General features: G+C 40.4%; 2 protein-coding genes across 9 annotated transcripts in view; both read left to right on the forward strand.

The window, feature by feature from the left end:
* dennd2b (DENN domain containing 2B) overlaps positions 1–9597 on the forward strand; it is a 116580-nt gene extending 106983 nt beyond the window's left edge. For 2 of the 4 annotated variants that reach the window (XM_062028836.1, XM_062028829.1), the window contains exons 14-18: positions 2022–2063; positions 2172–2283; positions 5313–5552; positions 5638–5724; positions 7354–9597. In XM_062028836.1, the coding sequence (XP_061884820.1) occupies positions 2022–2063; positions 2172–2283; positions 5313–5552; positions 5638–5724; positions 7354–7388 (516 nt within the window). In that variant the 3' untranslated portion in view covers positions 7389–9597. The remainder of the gene's footprint in view (positions 1–2021; positions 2064–2171; positions 2284–5312; positions 5553–5637; positions 5725–7353) is intronic. The other 2 variants (XM_062028824.1, XM_062028818.1) reach the window with 1 other exon arrangement.
* A 337-nt stretch (positions 9598–9934) lies between these two features.
* trim66 (tripartite motif containing 66) overlaps positions 9935–19409 on the forward strand; it is a 79908-nt gene continuing 70433 nt past the window's right edge. For 3 of the 5 annotated variants that reach the window (XM_062028855.1, XM_062028847.1, XM_062028867.1), the window contains exon 1: positions 9935–10333. The gene's annotated coding sequence lies outside the window, so the exon portion shown is untranslated. Of the gene's footprint in view, positions 10338–19409 lie in introns of all 5 variants that reach the window. The other 2 variants (XM_062028860.1, XM_062028875.1) reach the window with 2 other exon arrangements.

Here is a 19409-nt window from a genome sequence, read left to right on the forward strand (position 1 = left end):
AGACTACTGTCCTTCACAGCAGTTACCTTCATGTCATGGGCAAATACTAAAATCTGCTAGTAAGGGTGACGTCCATAAATGTTTTATTTTTGTCACACTGCTCACTTCATCCTCAGCTAATAAGCTATACGTGCACTCCAGGTTTAAAGGGGATGTTTGCAAACATAAGCGGTTGCCTACAGGGTGCTAACTTTCCAAAGTGTTGTAAGAATAATGACCCACCTTTTTCTAGCTTTGAGCATTTAAACTACGCCCCACATAATGCACACTTACTAGTTATTATTTGCTGACAACTAATTTGGCAAAGTTTAGGTACTAACGTTAGCTATCATTGAATTTATAGCCTATCATAACAACAACATGACAAATTTTTGTTTCTTGCTTCTCTGGGGCTGCTGTATGTGCTGTGCAAGCGCTCTGGGTCTGTACTTGTGTATGAAACAGCCGTGAGTGACAGCCTGAACGCCAGAGCTTTTCTTCGGTGCGATGAACAATTTTCATTCAATATAATTAGTAGGGATGTTCTGATCAGGGTTGCCAATTCCTGGTAACGATCATCCATGAATGAGATTGGCCGATACCAATACTGATACCAATCACGTGTAAGAACTGTAACATTTTCAATGTATTTATGGTGGGTGCTATTAGCAGTTTAACAATATCAACACAATATTTAAACAATTTCCCTATTCTCTTCCTCTGTGCATGTGTAATATGTTCAGCCTTGTCCTCCAGTATTAATACTAATAAGAGTTAAGATACAAAGACTTGCGGTTTATTTGTCATAATGGAGGGGATTATAATTAGTGAAGAGGAGCGGCTCCACACTGTGTATGGAGTGACATAATTAGCTGCTCGTTGCTTGTCAGCCGGGGGACTAAAATAAATAGTGTCAGCCAGAGGGTATCGGTGTTTGTGATCGACAATAAAATGCAATAATCTGCAATTGCGATCACACAGTTTTACCACACACAAAAAAAACGGTGGCCGATCGATCGGCACATCCCTAACAATCTGATAGTACTTGTAACATAAGCCAGCCGGTGGTGTTGGTGTTCTATTTTTGATCTGAAAAAAGTAACCTTTTGAGCAATTTGTAAACAGTGCCTTTAAAGCCCTAAATATGTCTCACACACCTATTAAACATATTCTAAACAATAAAATGTATAGGTACCTACCACTATTGAATGATGACAATAATCGATAGTCACAGTCTAGCCTTCATATTATCACATATTACTTTTTATTTAATTACCTTCATATATCAACTTGTGTTCACTTCGCTGCAAGTTTTGAGGACGTATTTTAGAAAAGACTGTCACTGCAAGAAGCTACTGATGCCATGGCAACACACACAACATGCCACCGCCATCTAGCACTCATCACAAACCATGCAATTGTGTCGAATTAAACCTCTGTCGTTACTCTATTTGGAACCCCTGAAACGCAATGGTCTTTGGACAAACATAAATGGGCACACTGTCTTACTGAGACACTTTGGACAATTATATGCTTCCAATCCCCAACAATTTAGGAAAGGCTCTTTTTCCAAGATCTACTCATAGATGCATGGATCATTTTGGTGTGGAATAACTGGAATGCTGAGCCAGCGTACCTCTCAGTGACCTATGATGACCTCACAAATGTACTTTCGGACAAGATCTTCAAGTTCTGTATGTGTGTGTTCCTGACAGTGACGAAAAGCCCTTTTCTGACATTACATCCCCATTTTACCTGCATGCAGTATTTCACATGGATAACACAGCTGCAGTAGTTGTGTCCAGCTGGTCCTGTGCCTGCAGCACTGCAACACCAGCCAACAAGTTCTTGGCTCCTGCTCACTCAGCTTTTGGTTCACTTTAGAGCCCTGGCAGGGTGAAGTGAAACCTTCTCCTCAGTGCATTTAAAAACAAAACTCAATTTTAGAATGTTTGATACCACTCTTGCATTGGATCTCAGTCTGCTCAGTGGGTGCAGGCAATACATCATTCTAAATGGTGATGTTTTCTTCTTGTCTTCAGGCATTAATGGTGGACTTGGGAACAGACCGTTTCATCAGACAGGTGTGTCCGTAAACTTAAAAACAAGCGAGAGAAGAACTTTAACCAAGACAAAGTAATCAGCTAAATAATGTTTATCTCCAATTATTGCGTTTTTTTGTTTATTTATAGATGGATGACGAGGCCTCGCTGTTGCCACGAAAGCTTCAGGCAGCTCTGGAACAAGCGCTGGAGCAGAGGAATGACATCATCAATCAGGACTCAGACAGCGAGTCAGATGAAGGTTTGACAAGTTTTTTTTACGTAATATGTTGTCTTCTCTTCTTAAATACAATTATATTTTAGAGCTGATTCTTCCTTCTATTTATACTGTAGCATTTTTGCGCTTACTATGTTTTGATCATCTTTATTGTGTTATTTACACACCGTTGGTGCAGGAAAACCCAAGTGCAAAGTTGTATTTACTGCTCTGCACGCCCCCCGCTGTTCCTACAGTGCATCCAGAAAATATTCACAGCGCTTCACTTTTTCCACCTTTTGTTTTTTTCCAGCCCTATTCCAAAATGGAATACATACATTTTGTCCTCAAAATTATATACACAATACCCCATAATGACAATATAAAAAGTTTTTTTTTTAATTTTGCAAATTTGTTAAAAATAAAAAAATAAAATGTACATAAGTATTCACAATATTTGCTCAATACTTTGTTGACGCACCTTTGACAGCAATTACAGCCTTGAGTCTTTTTGAATACGATGCCACAAGCTTGGCACACCTATCTTTGGGCAGTTTCGCCCATTCTTATTTTCCTATTCCTCTTTGCAGCTCCTCTCAAGCTCCATCAGGTTCAATGTGAAGCATTGGTTTTAATCCAGGCTTTCTCTGTTCATTGCTGCATTCATCTTTCCCTCCATCCTGACTAGTATCCCAGTTCCTGCCGCTAAAACATCCCCACAGCATGATGCTGCCACCACCATGCTTCACTGTAGGAATGGTATTGGCCTGGTGATGAGCGGTGCCTGGTTTCCTCCAAACATGATGCCTGACATTCACGCCAAAGAGTTCATTATTGGTCTCATCAGACCAGATAATTTTGTTTCTTATGGTCTGAGAGTCTTTCAGGTGCATTTTGGCAAACTTTTTACAAAGAAATGGCTTCTGTCTGGCCACTGTACCATATAGGCCTGATTGGTGGAGTGCTGCAGAGATGGTTGTCCTTCTGGAAGATTTTTCTCTCTCTACAGAAGAATACTGGCGCTCTGAAAGAACGACCATCGGGTTCTTGATCACCTCCCTGACTAGACTAAGATGAATGCAGCAATGTACAAAGACATCCTGGATGAAAACTAACGCTTCCTACCCAATCTGATTGAGCTTGAGAGGTGCTGCTAAGAGGAATGGGCGAAACTGTCCAAAGATAGGTGTGCTTACCTTGTAGCATCATATTCAAAATGACTTGAGGCTGCAATGGCTGCCAAAGGTGCATCAACAAAGTATTGAGCAAAGGCTGTGAATACTCTTTTGAATACATTTGCAAATAAAAAAAAACAGTTTCACATTGTCATTATGGGGTATTTATTGTCTGTAGAATTTTGATTTTATTCCATTTTGGAATCAGGCTGTAACATAACAAAATGTGTAAAAATTAAGAGCTGTGAATACTTTCCGGATAATACTTTAGGTCGTAAATTATCTAAAGTAGGGCAGTCTGAGGCATGAAACTCCAGGGCTGAAAATGAGCCCCACTTACTTCACTTACTTCCCCTTGGTGTGTCCGTTTTGTGTTTAGCTGTTTGAAAACACATAACGTTATGTTTAGTAAACACATTTGAATGAAATTCTTCAGCCCCATGTTGATAGTAGTTGATCGGTCTAAGGTACACATTTAAATATTAAAAAAAACCTTCTATTTATCTGTGATTAATTACAAGTTAACTACGGTCAAAATGTAATAAATCACAATTAAATGTGATTATTTTAAAATTAAATTTCAAAAATATTGATACTGTACAGTGAGTTAATGTGCATGGAGCCAGTTATTTGAAATTGGTATTTGAGTTGTGTCATGTTCTTCAGGAGATCAGTCATTTTGAATCCCTGACAAAAAAAATACATATGTCAATCAAAAATAACCTTCTGATGTTGTCATATCTCACTTGTTAGCAATGTAACACTTGAACATGATGCAAAAATAGTGATTTAATTTATATTGTGATACATATCGACTAATATATGGAAAATATATTGTGATATGATTTTTTTCCCATGTCGCCCAGCTCTATACTACTAAAAATGGTAATGTTATATAATTAGTACTTCAAGCATATGTAGCAATTGTACATTTTCAATGACGACATTGATCATCCATAATAAGGACAGTGTCTGTCATTGCCATGGCTACGCCGTAGTTGTCAATAATATTAGGCCAGTTAGAATGGGGCGAAAGTTACGATTCAGACTTGTGTGCATTGTGTGTTCAAACTTTATTGTTAAATAAGATACTGAATACACAATATACAATAATATAACATAGTAAGAAAAAGTGATTAGCATATACATTGATTGATTAGCTTGGCTTTTTTAAAGTCCGACCATTGTTGTTTACCACACAGCATTATTTGTGATGGAAAACAATTACCTTTTAAAACTGTAGGGGGAGCCTGGAAGAAAAGCTCAGTTATCAAACAGTAATCCATATATTATTGTAATATTTCAGCAAAGGATCATTCAATTTAGATTTTATTTTTGCTAATACAGTTTTATTTGTACATTTTTTCATATTTTAATGTCTGTAATATATTTCTATTTCTGTTTAACAATAAAAATAACGTTGGTATTCTGAATACCACCAGATACATACCACCAGTAGAACCGCAGTTAAGAGAATCGGTGAAATAAAAAAAGTAACTTCTATTGAAAGCGCTCCAGTAATAATCAAAAGAGTAAAGTAGGTACAGTGTGAAAGGATAATTTGGACCTAAAAAAACGGCATCTTGAGTCTAGGGCCATCTGTGTGGCCGTGTGCCTTAGTGAGTATTATAGAATACTCTAATGACTTTTAGGCCAACAAAGACACATCGACCATGAATTGAGATCGGTGTTTAATTAGTTTCATGGTTAGTGGACTGAGAGTTTACGAGCTGTGTTGCTGAGTCTCTACTCGTCAAGAGCAGCGGGGGGATTTTATTGCTGATTGGAGCCAAACTTCTGTTTCTCTTTAAAACAGGCTGCTACTTAAAGACTTTCCCTTTAAAACGTGTCATCATGCCATCCAAGAGGAGGACTAACTCTCCTCCTCTGTGTTTGCAGAGTACAACTCCTTAAACAGTTTGGTGTCAGAGGCATTCATTCGCTTCTTCCTGGAGACCATCGGTCACTACTCCCTGTTCATCACTCAGAACGAGCGTGGCGAGCGCCTTTTCCAGAGAGAAGCCTTCCGGAAGTCCGTAGCATCCAAGAGTATCCGCCGCTTCTTGGGGGTCTTCATGGAGTCTCAGATGTTTGCAGGCTTCATTCAAGATCGAGAGCTGAGGAAGACTCGAGCTAAAGGTAGACTCTCCCCATGTGATGAGCATATACTTAAGGCCTTATACTGACCTCTAGTGGTTCATGGGTGCCATGTTCTGGCTGACAGGTCTGTTTGAGCAGAGAGCGGATCAATACCTGGAGGAGCTGCCAGACACAGAGCAGAGCGGTGTCAACAAGTTCCTCAAAGGCCTTGGTAAGTTTGCTTGAATTCTGAAGGTTCCTACAGGTCCTGGAATTTCTAAAAGGGATAGATTTTCAAGTTTAAAAAAATATCCTATTCATGTAGTGCTGCTTAACATTTTAAGCAGAACATTCCTAATAATATTAATAACACGCAAGTATTTTGGCACAAACATCCCCAAAAAAATGAAGTTAGATGACATGTCCTCTGAAATCATGGATCTGCACTAAAATTGTATGTTTTTTTCCTTGGCCCCAAAAACAAGAAACTAAAACGGTTTCAGTGGAACCTTTGAGGTCAAACGCAATATGTTTGACTTTCTTTACCCCCACATGAAAATAGACCTCATCGTGTCAAACTATCTATTCTGTAACCTTCACATTTGCACTAAAAATTATCCAACTCCCATTATATTACTTTTATTTTCAAAATGTACAAATTCTCACTAAATATGGCCAATTAGAAGAAAATAGTGACAGTTTGTAATACGAGATGTGTTAACTTCAATATTTTTTTTGCTAATGCAAACTATTGAATGTTCATATACTTTGAAAAAATAGACTTAACAATGAAAGATTAATAATTTTCTACATAATTTAAAAAAAAAAGAAGTACATTTACAATTTTTAGCATTATGATTACATATTTTAACTGTATAATGAAGTGAACCACTGTTGATATTAGAAAAACAAAAACAAAGAGACTTGTCGGTGTAATAACAAAGACTGTTGATAATTTTTGTCACGCAAGTGTAAAAATAAGTAAACTTTGACAACAGGTAATGATGTATATGGAAAGAGTCATGCTGCGTTAAATTTTTATGTAACTTCTTGTTGAGGCTATTCCTCCTCCTGTGTCCAGTAAATTATTCCCTAGATGTTGTAAACATTAACAAAAGCAACAGAAAAATATTTTAAAAGAATAGAAATATCAATCTAGTATCTACCATCTACCGATACTACCCTGGTATCGACAAAAGCTTAGCTACTAGCATGCCTGCTTCTAGGTGTGTAACATGTTTAGCCTGGTCCTCCAGTGATAATGTTAGGTGATAATAATACTTAAGGTACAGTACCAAGAAATGCAGTTTATTTGCCATGATAGAAGTGATTACTATTAGTTTAGGTGGAGCGACTCCACACTGTGTGCTAGTCGCTTGTCAGCTGGAGGACTAAAAATAAATAGGGATAGCCAAAATGGATCAGTGTTTGTGATCGGCATTAAAAGGCATTAATCAGAAATCACAGACTTTTTCAGGAAAATCGTCCGATACTGGTCGGTGGCCGATCAATCGGCACATTCCTACTATATATATATATATCTAGCGCTTTGAGTCACGAGAGAAAGGCGCTATATAAATATAATTCACTTCACACACTTCACTTCACATATAGAAGTATATTTCTCAGAAATGTTGGTCAAATTCTATTAAAATGTTCAACCTTATGGTGTTTAACTTTGGAAGTTACATCGAATTAGGTGTGAGGTACACAAATCATAACAATACTTCATGTTTAGACCCTTTTTTGCTTAATGGAATAACTTCTGTGGCACATGTAAATCACAAGTGGGAATACATATAAAGTAATAATACCTGATGTCGCTCAACATGACATGACTATTTCTTTGCTCTTTTCCTAGGTAACAAAATGAAGTTTCTCCACAAAAAGAACTAAATGTCCTGATTTCAAGACACCCAGATGTGTCCTGCATCTTTTGTGTCATGTTTGTCTCTTGTATTTTGTGTAAACTTGTACATATTTCACTGTGAGTTGACCTTGATACTGGTGGCCAGCGTACAGCAAGATGCCTCACAGCAGGTGGGCCACACAGAAACCACTAGTGTTCTTGTGAAGAGTCTTTTCAGAGCGTGTAAGTGACACGCGGCAAGGGCATAATTGTACAGTCTCTAAGCTTCCACCTGGCAGAATCTAAAGTCGACATGCATCAGGACGGTGAACTGTAAACATATTTTACATTTGCGCTTTCAATAAAAAACATCACAGTTAAAACAATTCAGATGCGTTCAAATTCATCACCATCTAAATCTTTCTTTCTTATCTGACATATTCCACTAAGGACTCTGAAGAGATCCCTGAAGTAGTGGTGTACCAGCTACGATAACCTAATTATGTCTGATGACTGTCACTGCCATGCTCTTATTATTAGCTCACTGTTGACTCGAGCTGACATGTTTCTTTTCCTTCTTCGCTTGTCTGCAATTAATTATTCATGCCAAGTAACCATACATCCACTGTCTCCTTAGTAAACATGAAATTGGAATATTGCTTGTACTATTCTGGGTTAGGGTGAGCTGGAGCCTATCCCAGCTGGCTTTGGGTGAGAGGCGGGGTACATCCATGACTGCAGGTCACCTGTCGATCACAACTATTCTCACCATTGCATCATTTTGTGGTAATTATTAGTACAATAGTGCCTCAACTTACAAGCTTAATTGGTTCTGCGATGGAGCGCTTAACTCAAAACACTCGTATCTCAAATCAGTTCTCCCATTGAAATTAAGTTAGGTTAAAAGTTAAAGTACCAATGATAGTCACACACACACACTAAGAGTGGTGAAATTTGTCCTCTGCATTTGACCCATGCCCTTGTTCACCCCCTGGGAGGTGAGGGAATCGTTTTTGGTGATTTAACCCCCCAATTCCAACCCTTGATGCTGGGAGGTAATGGGTCCCGTTGTTATAGTCTTTGGTATGACTCGGCCGGGGTTTGAACTCACGACCTACAGATCTCAGGGCGGACACTCTAACCACTAGGCCACTGAGTTGGTTGAAATTTTATTTAATTTAATTCATTCATTTTCATTCATTCATTTATTTATTTCAGCCAATGACATAAAAAAGTACAAAGTTGACAACACATAATAATATAAATTAATATAGTGCAAAAGGTAATGTATAGTATGTAATGCATGATTGTCCAGTTTTGCCTGAAAGGGAGTGGGAAGAAGATAATTTATTTAATCCCACCCCCAGTTCTCCATTCAGTGACTATTCACATGAGTTTCACTCTTACTTTGTTGAAGGATTATAATACAGATGTTGTATCATAGTGGCATTACCACAGGTGCGTGGCCCCCCCAAAACGGCACAATCTTAACATAAAATTTGTCTTTTGAAAATCTTACAGATAAGAAATATTGTATAAAAAAATACAATAGAATGTTATACAAACAACTACAGTAGTTTTATGAGGAAATGTAATAATAATGTACAGCATTTATCTTGGAGAATGGACTTCTTCAGTATCTCCTCACTGCTTCTCTGTCAAGCACACCATCAGAAGCTTCTCCATATTTTCATAGATAAATGTCCCCTTAGGCATTATTTTTAACATTCTTGGCTGGCGTTAGACGCATTCTGCTTCAGTATGGTGCAGACGAGCAGTGATAGGCTCGAAATGCCTCACCAAGTTGGCGACACGCTTGGTCATGTTTTTTTTGGGACGATTTCTTTGTTTAATTTGAAGAATATCATTCACTTCTTCACAGCACTGTCGTTCATTCTCATTTTCTTTTTTCCCCATGGGTGGAAAACAAAATGTTGTCGATCTCTAACTACAATCTAATGTTTTGGGCGAAACTCACGCACTTATGGCCAACTCATTGCAGGGATGCTTGTAACTCAAAATTTTGCTTGCAATTTAAAGCGTAACAATTAGCCGAGAGACAGCTCTGATCTCAAAAGACACTTGAATAGAGATATCACTGTAATAATCTTCCCAGCAGAACTTGCAAACATTTTTACATTTAATCATTAAAACGATCTCATCACCCGCTTGTTTCTTTTCTTTTTTAAATATTTGAAAATTTCAGGTAAATTCTGCACCTTTTCATTTCACACATTTAACATATAATCTACAGGTAATTTACTAATTTAATCTATTTTTCGTTATCTAATTGTCGTTACAATCTCAATTTATTTTCTTTTAATCCTTGTATGTATAGTGACAAACTATTCCATTGAGTTGTTTTTTAGATCTCTTGACATAATTTTGTTCTCTTGGTGCATGGTTGTTTGAAATGACAAACAAGCTAAGCTTAGAATGTAAAATATGATGAATGATGTTTTCGAGGGTATCCCTAATAATGTTCATTTTTGATTGACACTGTCAGAAAGTACATTAATGTGACAATATGGTGATAGTGTAATGTACTGGCATGCGTTTCTAATATGTTGCTCCATAGTAGGTATCACATTAATAAACATATTTAATTACTACCACTCGGACAGTGTCAAATAAAACTACGCGTTTCTTGGGTAATAATAATGTATTCGACTTTCCCATCAGCTGTGAGACCAGTAAACACAACACAATTATAAACATCATAAGTGTTGCAGGCAAAGTCTCGCGATGAACTGCGAGACTTGAAACGCCCAATTTTGGCCGGGCCAAAGAGCGACATCCGATGGCGGTGACCGACACAGTCCGGAGATGCTAAGAAGAGCGAGGTAAACCCGATTAAACAAAGCAGGAAGCTGACTATAAAGATGTAGAAAACGACGACGGAGCAGCTTTGTGAAGAGGCTGACATTGCGGACTCTCACAAGCGGGGTGGAAGAACGTCTCCGCGAGCTTCACGTCGCCTGACGTACACCTGGTAGGTAGGATGTTTACTTTAGGGTGCCCTCATTAGGACTCTGGCACCGTAGTTGTGTATTATAAACCTTCATAATAGACTTTGTGTTTGTAGTGGGTCTTCCTAAGGGGTGGTTGTGTACTGTTTTTTTTAGGACTGCGCCACGGTGCCATGATAGGTGCGTCATCTCATGCGCACTTTGTCAAAATCTTCCCCGTACTGATGCTCAAGCTGCAGGCGCTGGATGGATGCGGGGCGGGGCTTGTATCGCTTTGATTGACAGGCGTGTAGTTGGTGTCGCTCCGTGGCAGGGAAGTGACGCTTTTGTGCACAGGTGTCAACTTGTCACATAGGCAAGACGTGGAAATTCCCAGATTACCAAACTTTAAACTGTGACTCACACCGTGAACGACAAGATGTTTGTATAGATGCTCATTATGTTCTTGGGCCATTCCACCGTTTTGCGCTTGAATCAAACTGTTTATTTATGAAATACTATTTTTAAGATGGTTTTCTATCCCTGTTTCCTAAAATTAGAATGTATTAATACTTTAATTAGACTTTTAATTATTCAGTTCTGTAATGTTATATATATTTTTCCCATATTTGTGTTATTCCCAACTATACTTTGAGTTTATTCTCTTAAAAAAATACTGTTTTATAAAATTGTACAAATCACAAGGTACTTGTGGTGCTGCAAAGATGAATCAATTAAATCGAATATTGCGGTTAGAAAAAAGCAAAATGTATGTTTTGTTGCTTCAATTATCCCGGCTTTCCATTGGATGCGGCAACTGAACGGCACCGCCACGAAACAGCGCCGCCTTCCGTAGTCTGCCAATCCCCACCGCCGTTCTGTTGCGTCTCCGTCGTGCAGATTTTGCGAATCTGTGTTTAATCTCACGTGATAAGGGGAGTTGTAGTAAAGCCAACCACACACATCATCATCGGCGGTCACTCGAAGCGAGTATGACGATCCTCCTGGTAGGGGGGTATCCCTTTATAGAGGATGCCTGTGCGTGACTTTGTTTAACGTGGGGAGACTGGTGCACAGACAGTCACCACACGATCCTTGACAGATCCGGGTCAGGGTCCAGTGGCATGGAGTCCAAGACGACTGGGGACCCTTTTCTGCTGCAGCCTTCATCCGCCATCCCAGCCGTTGTGACGCTCCATAGGGTTAGCAATCATCCTCCGCCTGTTCCACCGTTAAGGTCTTGGGTTGTTATTTCCCCATAACTGGGCCTACATGGATGTGGGGGTGCCTTCTTCCGCCATCGCAGCCGTTGTGGTGGTTCTTACATCTACCGTATTCCGCCTGCTCCGCCGTTGAGGTCTTCACCGTATCCCTGGCTAGGGGGCAGTCAGGTACTAGGCCTTTGCCAAGGGCCACCTGGGGTAACAGTAGTAAAGGGGTTAACTTCCTAGTGCCCCAAGACCCCTTAGAGGAGCCTCCACTGCCGGATGCACTTTAAACGTCATGCCCAGGACAACCACACACACACTCACGCACAGACGCACGCACGCACGCACGCACGCACACACAGACTCACACACACACTCACACACACATTCTTGTATTTGTTACCTTCTTGAGACCTATGAAAAATGCCTACCTCTTAAGGACCACCCTTTCTAGATATCTAAAGATTTGTATTTACAACATTAATAGTATATACATACTATGCAAATATAAAAAAGGTAAGCTTTTAGTTATTTAAAGAAAAAAATGTCATTGGTTTTTAATCTTCATTATTTACTTCAAGTTATTACAGTATGTCTCTATATACATATCTGTTTTATTTATTTTATTAATTTTGGCCAAAGGGGGCGCATTTAAATTTCTTACACACACTTGTTATTACATATGTTGGCCAGAGGGGGAGCACCTAAACTTTTTACACACACTTGTTATTTCATATTTTGACCAGAGGGGGAGCACTTTTAAAACAGACACACAGTCAATTTGAAAAATCCCTCCTTTTTGGGACCACCCTGATTTTGATAGGTTTCACCACCAGGGGTGCAAATGAGACATTCTCTATTAATTGCAGTGGTTTTCCGTATTGGGACCATGATTTCGGTCCTAACTTGTTTACCGGTTCTCATATGGAAGGTACTTTTCCTTGTTGATGTCTCAAGAAGGGTAGAAATACAAGAACACACACACACACACACACACACACACACACACACCAATCCCCAGCTTTCCCGTCTTCTGTATCAGCTTGTATTTGACACAGGCCCCCATATAGCTGCCCAGCATATGCCTGTATAAGATTAGTTATTTTTACCGTGTGAAAACCTTGACTTTGTTGACTTCAAGTCCTTTAAGACGCTTAAAAGTGTAACATACGATTTGCCTTGAAAACTGAGTATTTTATTTTAAAAATAAATCTGAGAATTTATTCTGTGTTTGTGCATGACTTTCTGTCCAACACAAGTAGAGGTTAGCTAAATTGAACGGATTTGTTGCGGCGACTAGCAAATATAGAACCTCTGCGTGTATATTTAGAGCGAAGATGTGACACATCTTGCAGGCAGTGGAAACGGACACGTTGACTTGAATAAAAACGGAAAGAGTCCACCGCCGTTTTGCATCCAATGGAAATCCGGGGTTAATCGTTTAATGAGTGCAACTAATAAAACGTTATAAAATCCTGACCCCATTTAGTGCCTGGAGCTTAAAAAACGCTCACAGTTATACCACGCACATGGTGTGTTGGTGCCGCGATATGTGTGGCGGCAAACAGCAGATATTTTGTATATTTGTTTATTAATGCACATGTTATAAGTGCAATTTCAATATTGATGATGCGTATTTATTGGAGAAAAGAATAAAGGTTATGGCAAGCAGATCATGTTTATTTTAACTTGTTTCCCTAAAATACGCATTGAGGCTCTAAAGTGGGTTTTATCCATTTACTTAAATATTCAAACAAACTAATCGATAGATTACTCGATTACCGTAACAGTTGCAGCCCTAGTCCGCATTAAGTTGCATCATTCAGATTCTATGCAAGCCATGATGGGTCCCAAAGTTATAAATATATTTCAAGTTTATCTCAAGGCAGTCCTGTTAACTCAGTAATTGTTTAAAATGTGTTTATTTTTCATACATTTTTTGTTGAATCACTGGAATGTGGATTATGCTCCTTACTTGAATGTCATTAGTCTACAATATTTCATGTACTAGCTCGGGATCTTTCTGTGTGGAGTTTGCATGTTCTCCCCGTGACTGCGTGGGTTCCCTCCGGGTACTCCGGCTTCCTCCCACCTCCAAAAACATGCACCTGGGTATAGGTTGATTGGCGACACTAAATTGGCCCTAGTGTGTGAATGTGATGAGATGGCGACTTGTCCAGGGTGTACCCCGTCTTTCCGCCCGAATGCAGCTGAGATAGGCTCCAGCACCCCCGCGACCTCGAAAGGGACAAGCGGTAGAAAATGGATGGATGGATATATTTGCTAATTCCATGCTACAAACTTGTTACTGAAATAAGTCCTCTTTGGCATAGGGGGCTTGTTAAAAACAAGTAAAGTTGTCAGAGATGTCAGATTTAGAGTTTAAAAAAGACTGAAAATAGTTTTTTGAAAGAGTTACAAAAAATGGCAAAGTCAGTTAAATTGGCCTTTTTACACCTTATTAAGCAGTGCCGCACATAAAGACAATCGAGCTGTTTTTGTCCTGATTTTCTCCTTTCTGACCAAAGTGAGCAAACACCCAATATCTAATAAGATAGTCTCATAAAATTGTTCTCTGGTTTGAAGTGTGTTAAAGGGGGTGTTTGTAACATTCTCAAAGTTAAATTTTTCAAGCCAAAATATACTATCACTAAATAGATACAATTATCATATTTCTTGGTAGTGAAAATAATCAAGGATACATAACACCCTGGTCACAGTCTGCTTGAACTGCTGCCATTGGGTGATGAAAACAAAACCAGCAGACTAAAAATATTAGTTTTCTTACTGCTGTGAACCGGTTAAATTCTGCCAAAGTCCTTCAAAAAAATACTTCCAATTTTGGAATGGGACACTGCCAAATGTTTCTGTTTTTTTATATACAATACTGAACTCTTGAAATAACAATATATGCTATGTGGTATCGTGCAACATTTTTAAATGTGAGGGAGTGTGTGTGCGAGACTGTGTTAAAGACTATTTAAATTGTAGATCATTTTATTTGCATTGGATGGATGGATTGATGCTCTAATGGATAGCACTTAATTTCGTTGTTACCATTATGACAAAGACAATGACAAAGCCTGTGTTTCCAGTTGTTGCTATGTTTCTTCTTCCTCGATTTTGTTAGATCACATTTCTTCACGCAGGGTTTCAGGCTTGGATGACTAGAGTCTGTGGTGTGCTGTGTTGCTATTGTTGTAACACACTACACTTATAACCACCAAAACGGTTCAATTCCTGATCTTCGTGTGTGGGGTCTGTTACAGATAAATCTTGTCAGATTTAGAACATCTTTGTGTGGACCAGCTTTAAGTGCAGAGAAACTAACCCACATACATCTTCCTCTTCTTCTTTGGTTTTATGCCGGTTGGCAAACCACCACCGCTTGGATTGTTAGAATATATTTTAGTCAAAATGTCTCTCCCATTTGCCAGAAAAACAACACAAAAATTAGCCGTTCGTCATGTGTGATTGTGATTTATGCCCGTCACCACAGCCTGCTGGAATACCTGCACTTTTTCCGATAAATCTTTCAAATCCAGGAATTTTGCTGGAGCTTCGACAATAATCCTGATTTTTTTCTGTCTTGTTTATTGCTTCCTCTGAACAATTAATCCCATATGCCCGAATAATATAACTATTTTCTCCACAGTTTTTCCTGAAATTGCGCATTCCTGTCTTGTGATCGTATGACTGTTTTCGTTATTTTCCAATGTTGTTATTCCTTTGTTGTGCTCATGTGAATGTTGTTGTCATTAATTTCCAACGTTGCCTTTTCTTACTTCTGTATTTTCACTGCGTCTGCACATGTAATATTTTACTCTGCTTTTATTTTCTGTATTTCTGGTTCTTGTTTACGGATCATACAACCCACAACAGCCTGTGTCTGACTTTCTCCGCAGTTGCATTTAACAGTGACATTACTTCCACATTTTCCATGTTTTTGTTGTCTTCCACACTTTCGACAATGTTGCTTTGCTTTACAAATTGTGGCTGTATGTCCATATCTTTGACAGTTGTAGCATCTTGTCGGCATATAATGTAACAAAATAACTCAAATGCCCGATCATGCTTTGTCTTGGCATTACTTTTTCTTTGAAGTGCAATAGCACCGACTGGCATCCTCTTCTTTCTCTAAATGCAAACAGTCTTTTTATTTTGATGACATTTCCTCCTTTAATTTCTATCATTACTTCTTTCAGATGATCTTTTTTCGAGATTACCGCCACTGCTCCTCTAGTTCGTCTACGTTTACCCACATTCTTGCTTTCTATCACTTCTAGTCCAAAAAATCTTTTTAAGATTCGATACTTTGCTCTACATTTTTACACATGAGCAAGAGATTTCAGTTTCTTAACACTTTTGCCAATTCAACATATCCCATTTCTTTCCTTATTCTCTGATTTAATACCAATTGTCTTACTTTCGCAAAATCAATGTCATCTTCAAACTTTAAGATAACTTTGTACTCTTCCTTCAGGAACTTTTTCTTTGCATCTTCTTCCATATCTCATGAGATTTTAACATTTGTTCTTTCCTCGTCACCCCCTTTTCTTCGAATCTCCACTCGTATCCCATTTCCATATTTTACTCCGACAACCCATTACTTTCATCTTCCATCTGATTCAAATTATGACAAGCTCTCAAAATTCCAAGATCTGCGTGCTTCACAAACAAAACTTCGACACGATAGTTGCCCTCACATCCATCTGTTGCAGCAGACAGACTTAAGAAGGATGAATTGCGAGATCAGCAACAGATGTGTCTCCTGCCTCCACCCACTGGCCAAAGTTAAGGTGATCTCAAAAATCAGATCAGAACTGATTGAAGTAAAAATAGGTATATTACAACAACAAATAACAACACAACAAAGAACATACAAAATGTAATTAAAATTGTATTGCAGTGGACGTTCATAATGAATAAGGGTGTTAGATGTTTTTTTTTTCGTTTTCGTTTTTTTTCTCCTCAAGATGCCCCTGCTCGGCTGCGGCTTCAGAGGCTCATGGTAGTAATAGAACATTTTGGCAAATATACCGGTAAATTCTGTGAATTTCATGGCTGGCTTCCAGCGTGGACACTCCGTGGTAACTTACGACCGCCCGACAATTTAGGATGTGAATAGATCGGGCCGTTTTGGACCGAAAGATGCGTATACGTTGGACCTCCCCGCTAGCATCGTAATTCTACGCCGGCTACATCCAGCGGCCTGTGAAGCAGCGGAGCCTAGTACCAGCGGGGACCGTCGACGGAGTAGACATAAGCGGTGTGATCGGAAGCAGAAGCGGGGATGCCGAGCGGGGCTAACAACAAAGCTAAAGGCTAATCCTCACAGAACACCGCTTCCTTCCATCCTGCTTTAAAATGTCCGCTCCCTGGAGAACAAACTGGACTACCTTAAGCTGGATTTATATGAAAGACGCGAGATGAGAGACTGCTGTGCCATATTTCTCACAGAAACATGGCTGAAACCATCCGGTCCGGACTAGGCAGTTAGCATCGAGGGGCTAACCATGTTTCGGTCGGACAGGAGCAGAACTCTCACTGGTAAATCCAGAGGCGGTGGTGTTTGCATATACATCAACAACAACTGGTGCAACAATGGGAAGATAGTCTCATGTCACTGCTCTCCCGATGTAGAACTATTAACTATAAAATGCAGGCCATTTTATTTAACCCGGGAATTCAGTGCTATCATCTTCACAGCAGTGTACATTCCTCCCAGTGCTAACACAAAAGAGGCTTTGAATGCTTTGTACTGCTCCATCAATGAACTGCAATCTACACAACCAGAGGGAGTTTTCATTGTGGCAGGGGATTTTAATCAAGCTAACATGAAAACTGTGTTCCTTCATTTCCATCAATATGTGAATTTTTCAACCAGGGGTGGAAGCACGCTGGACATGGTGTTCAGCAATATTAAACATGCGTTTAAAGCTGCACCACGCTCCCACCTCGGCTCCTCAGACCATCTATCTGTGATGCTAATTCCTGCATACAAGCCCCTGCTGATCAGGAAGCAAGCCACAGTGAAGCAGGTGAGGACCTGGCCAGAGGGAGCAATGGAAGTATTACAAGACTGCTTCGAAACCACAGACTGGGACATGTTCAAGGCAGCTGCTACCGATAATCATCACACATGTGTGGAGGAGTATGCAGTGTCTGTCCGCATACATTCAGAAGTGCATGGAGGATGTCACTGTGATCAAGAACATCCCCACACGGGCCAACGAGAAACCCTGGACATGGTGGCATTAAAAACAGCCAGAGCTAACCTGAACCGTGCCATTAAAGTTGCAAAACGTGCTCACAGTCAGAAAGTGCAGGACTTCTTTGAGAACCCCACAAACACTAGATGAATGTGGCAGGGCATACAGGTCATCACGGACTATAAAGCTGCCCCCTGTCCCTGTGACAACAGTATCAGCTTCCTAAATGACCTTAACAACTACTTTGCGAGGTTTGAGGCACTTAACACCACTCCGGCGAGAAAATCCATCCCTCCCCCTGATGAGCAGCCGCTCAACCTGGACATAGCGGATGTCCAGAAAACCCTGAGGAGAGTGAACCCCTGGAAAGCACCGGGACCTGATGACATTCCGGGCAAGGTGCTTAAGGGATGTGCAGACCAGCTGGCTGGGGTTCTCACAGACATCTTCAACATCTCGCTGACCCAGGCTGTGGTACTAGGGTTGGGTATCGAGTATCGAGTATCGATTGGAACCGGGACTAACTTTCCGATTCTCCCGGTATCGTTCAAAAGTTTAAATTTCGATTCCTATTTTCGATACCCAGTCCGCCGACCGGAAAAAAATAAAAAAATATGTCCGCCGAACCGGAAGAAGAAGCCGCTGAGCACCAACGAAGAAGCGCCCACCGCCGGAAGTGTTAGCATAGCCGAGCGAGTCAGTCAAGCTCAAGCATGGATAGCGGGCGTCGGCGGTCGAAAGAGTGGCTTTACTTTACAAAAAAAAAAATGAAATAACCGCGAAATAACAGAGCTCCATGTCCATCAAGAAACGAGTGGAGAGAGAGCTGCAGATGTACCAGGACGTTCCACCGATACTTATGTCTGACGACCCTGCTGCATGGTGGTGGTCCGGTGGAACCAACAAAAGACTTATCCTTTGCTGTCAGATCGCGCTTTCTCCTATTTATGCGTTCAAGCTTCTTCCACACCCAGCGAACGTGTATTTTCCACAGCAAGAGACACTATCTGTAACGACCGGGTCGCATCGAGGTGCGGTGGTGTTCTCCCAAGGATGCAGACGGGCTCGGACACAGCTTGCAGGTAGGAAAATGATTTATTTTAGAGCTAAATCAGACAGAAGAAAACAAAAACGACTAGCGTGGGAGCTAGTAAGCAAAATAATATAGCATGAGAGCTAGCAGGAAACAAGGTGGTCGTTAGCTGTTGCGTGAAAGCAAATTAGGAAGCCAGGCCGAGTGAGGCCCGGGCAAAGACTAAATAGCCCTCTGATCAGTGCTCGGGCAACAGGTGCGCGTCCCGAACGCTGATCAGAGGCAGGTGAGTAAAATCTGCAGTCATGGCAACAGAAACAAACACGTGACGCTAAAGTGTAAACAAATTGTGATCCGAGCAGCGGATCCTAACAGTACCCCCCCCTAAAAGGACAGATTCCAGATGTCCCTTGAAAACAAAAAAACAACTGGAACCCAAAAAAAACAAGCAATAGTTCATGAGTCAAGGGTGGGCGGGGGGGTGACTTGGTGGTGGGTCGCCAGGCCACGTGTCCCCGAATCCACCGGGGAAGGGTCAGGTGGCGGCGGCGAATGGAACGCCGCTGCCGCTGGCGAGGCGGGCGAGGCGGGGGACCACGGTAAGGCCACATTCGTGGCCGCCGAGAAGGTGGGCGTAAGTGGCGCCAGAATTTCAGCAGCCTCTGAG

Source organism: Entelurus aequoreus, linkage group LG02 (genome assembly GCF_033978785.1).
Source record: "Entelurus aequoreus isolate RoL-2023_Sb linkage group LG02, RoL_Eaeq_v1.1, whole genome shotgun sequence".
Lineage (NCBI taxonomy): Eukaryota > Metazoa > Chordata > Actinopteri > Syngnathiformes > Syngnathidae > Entelurus > Entelurus aequoreus.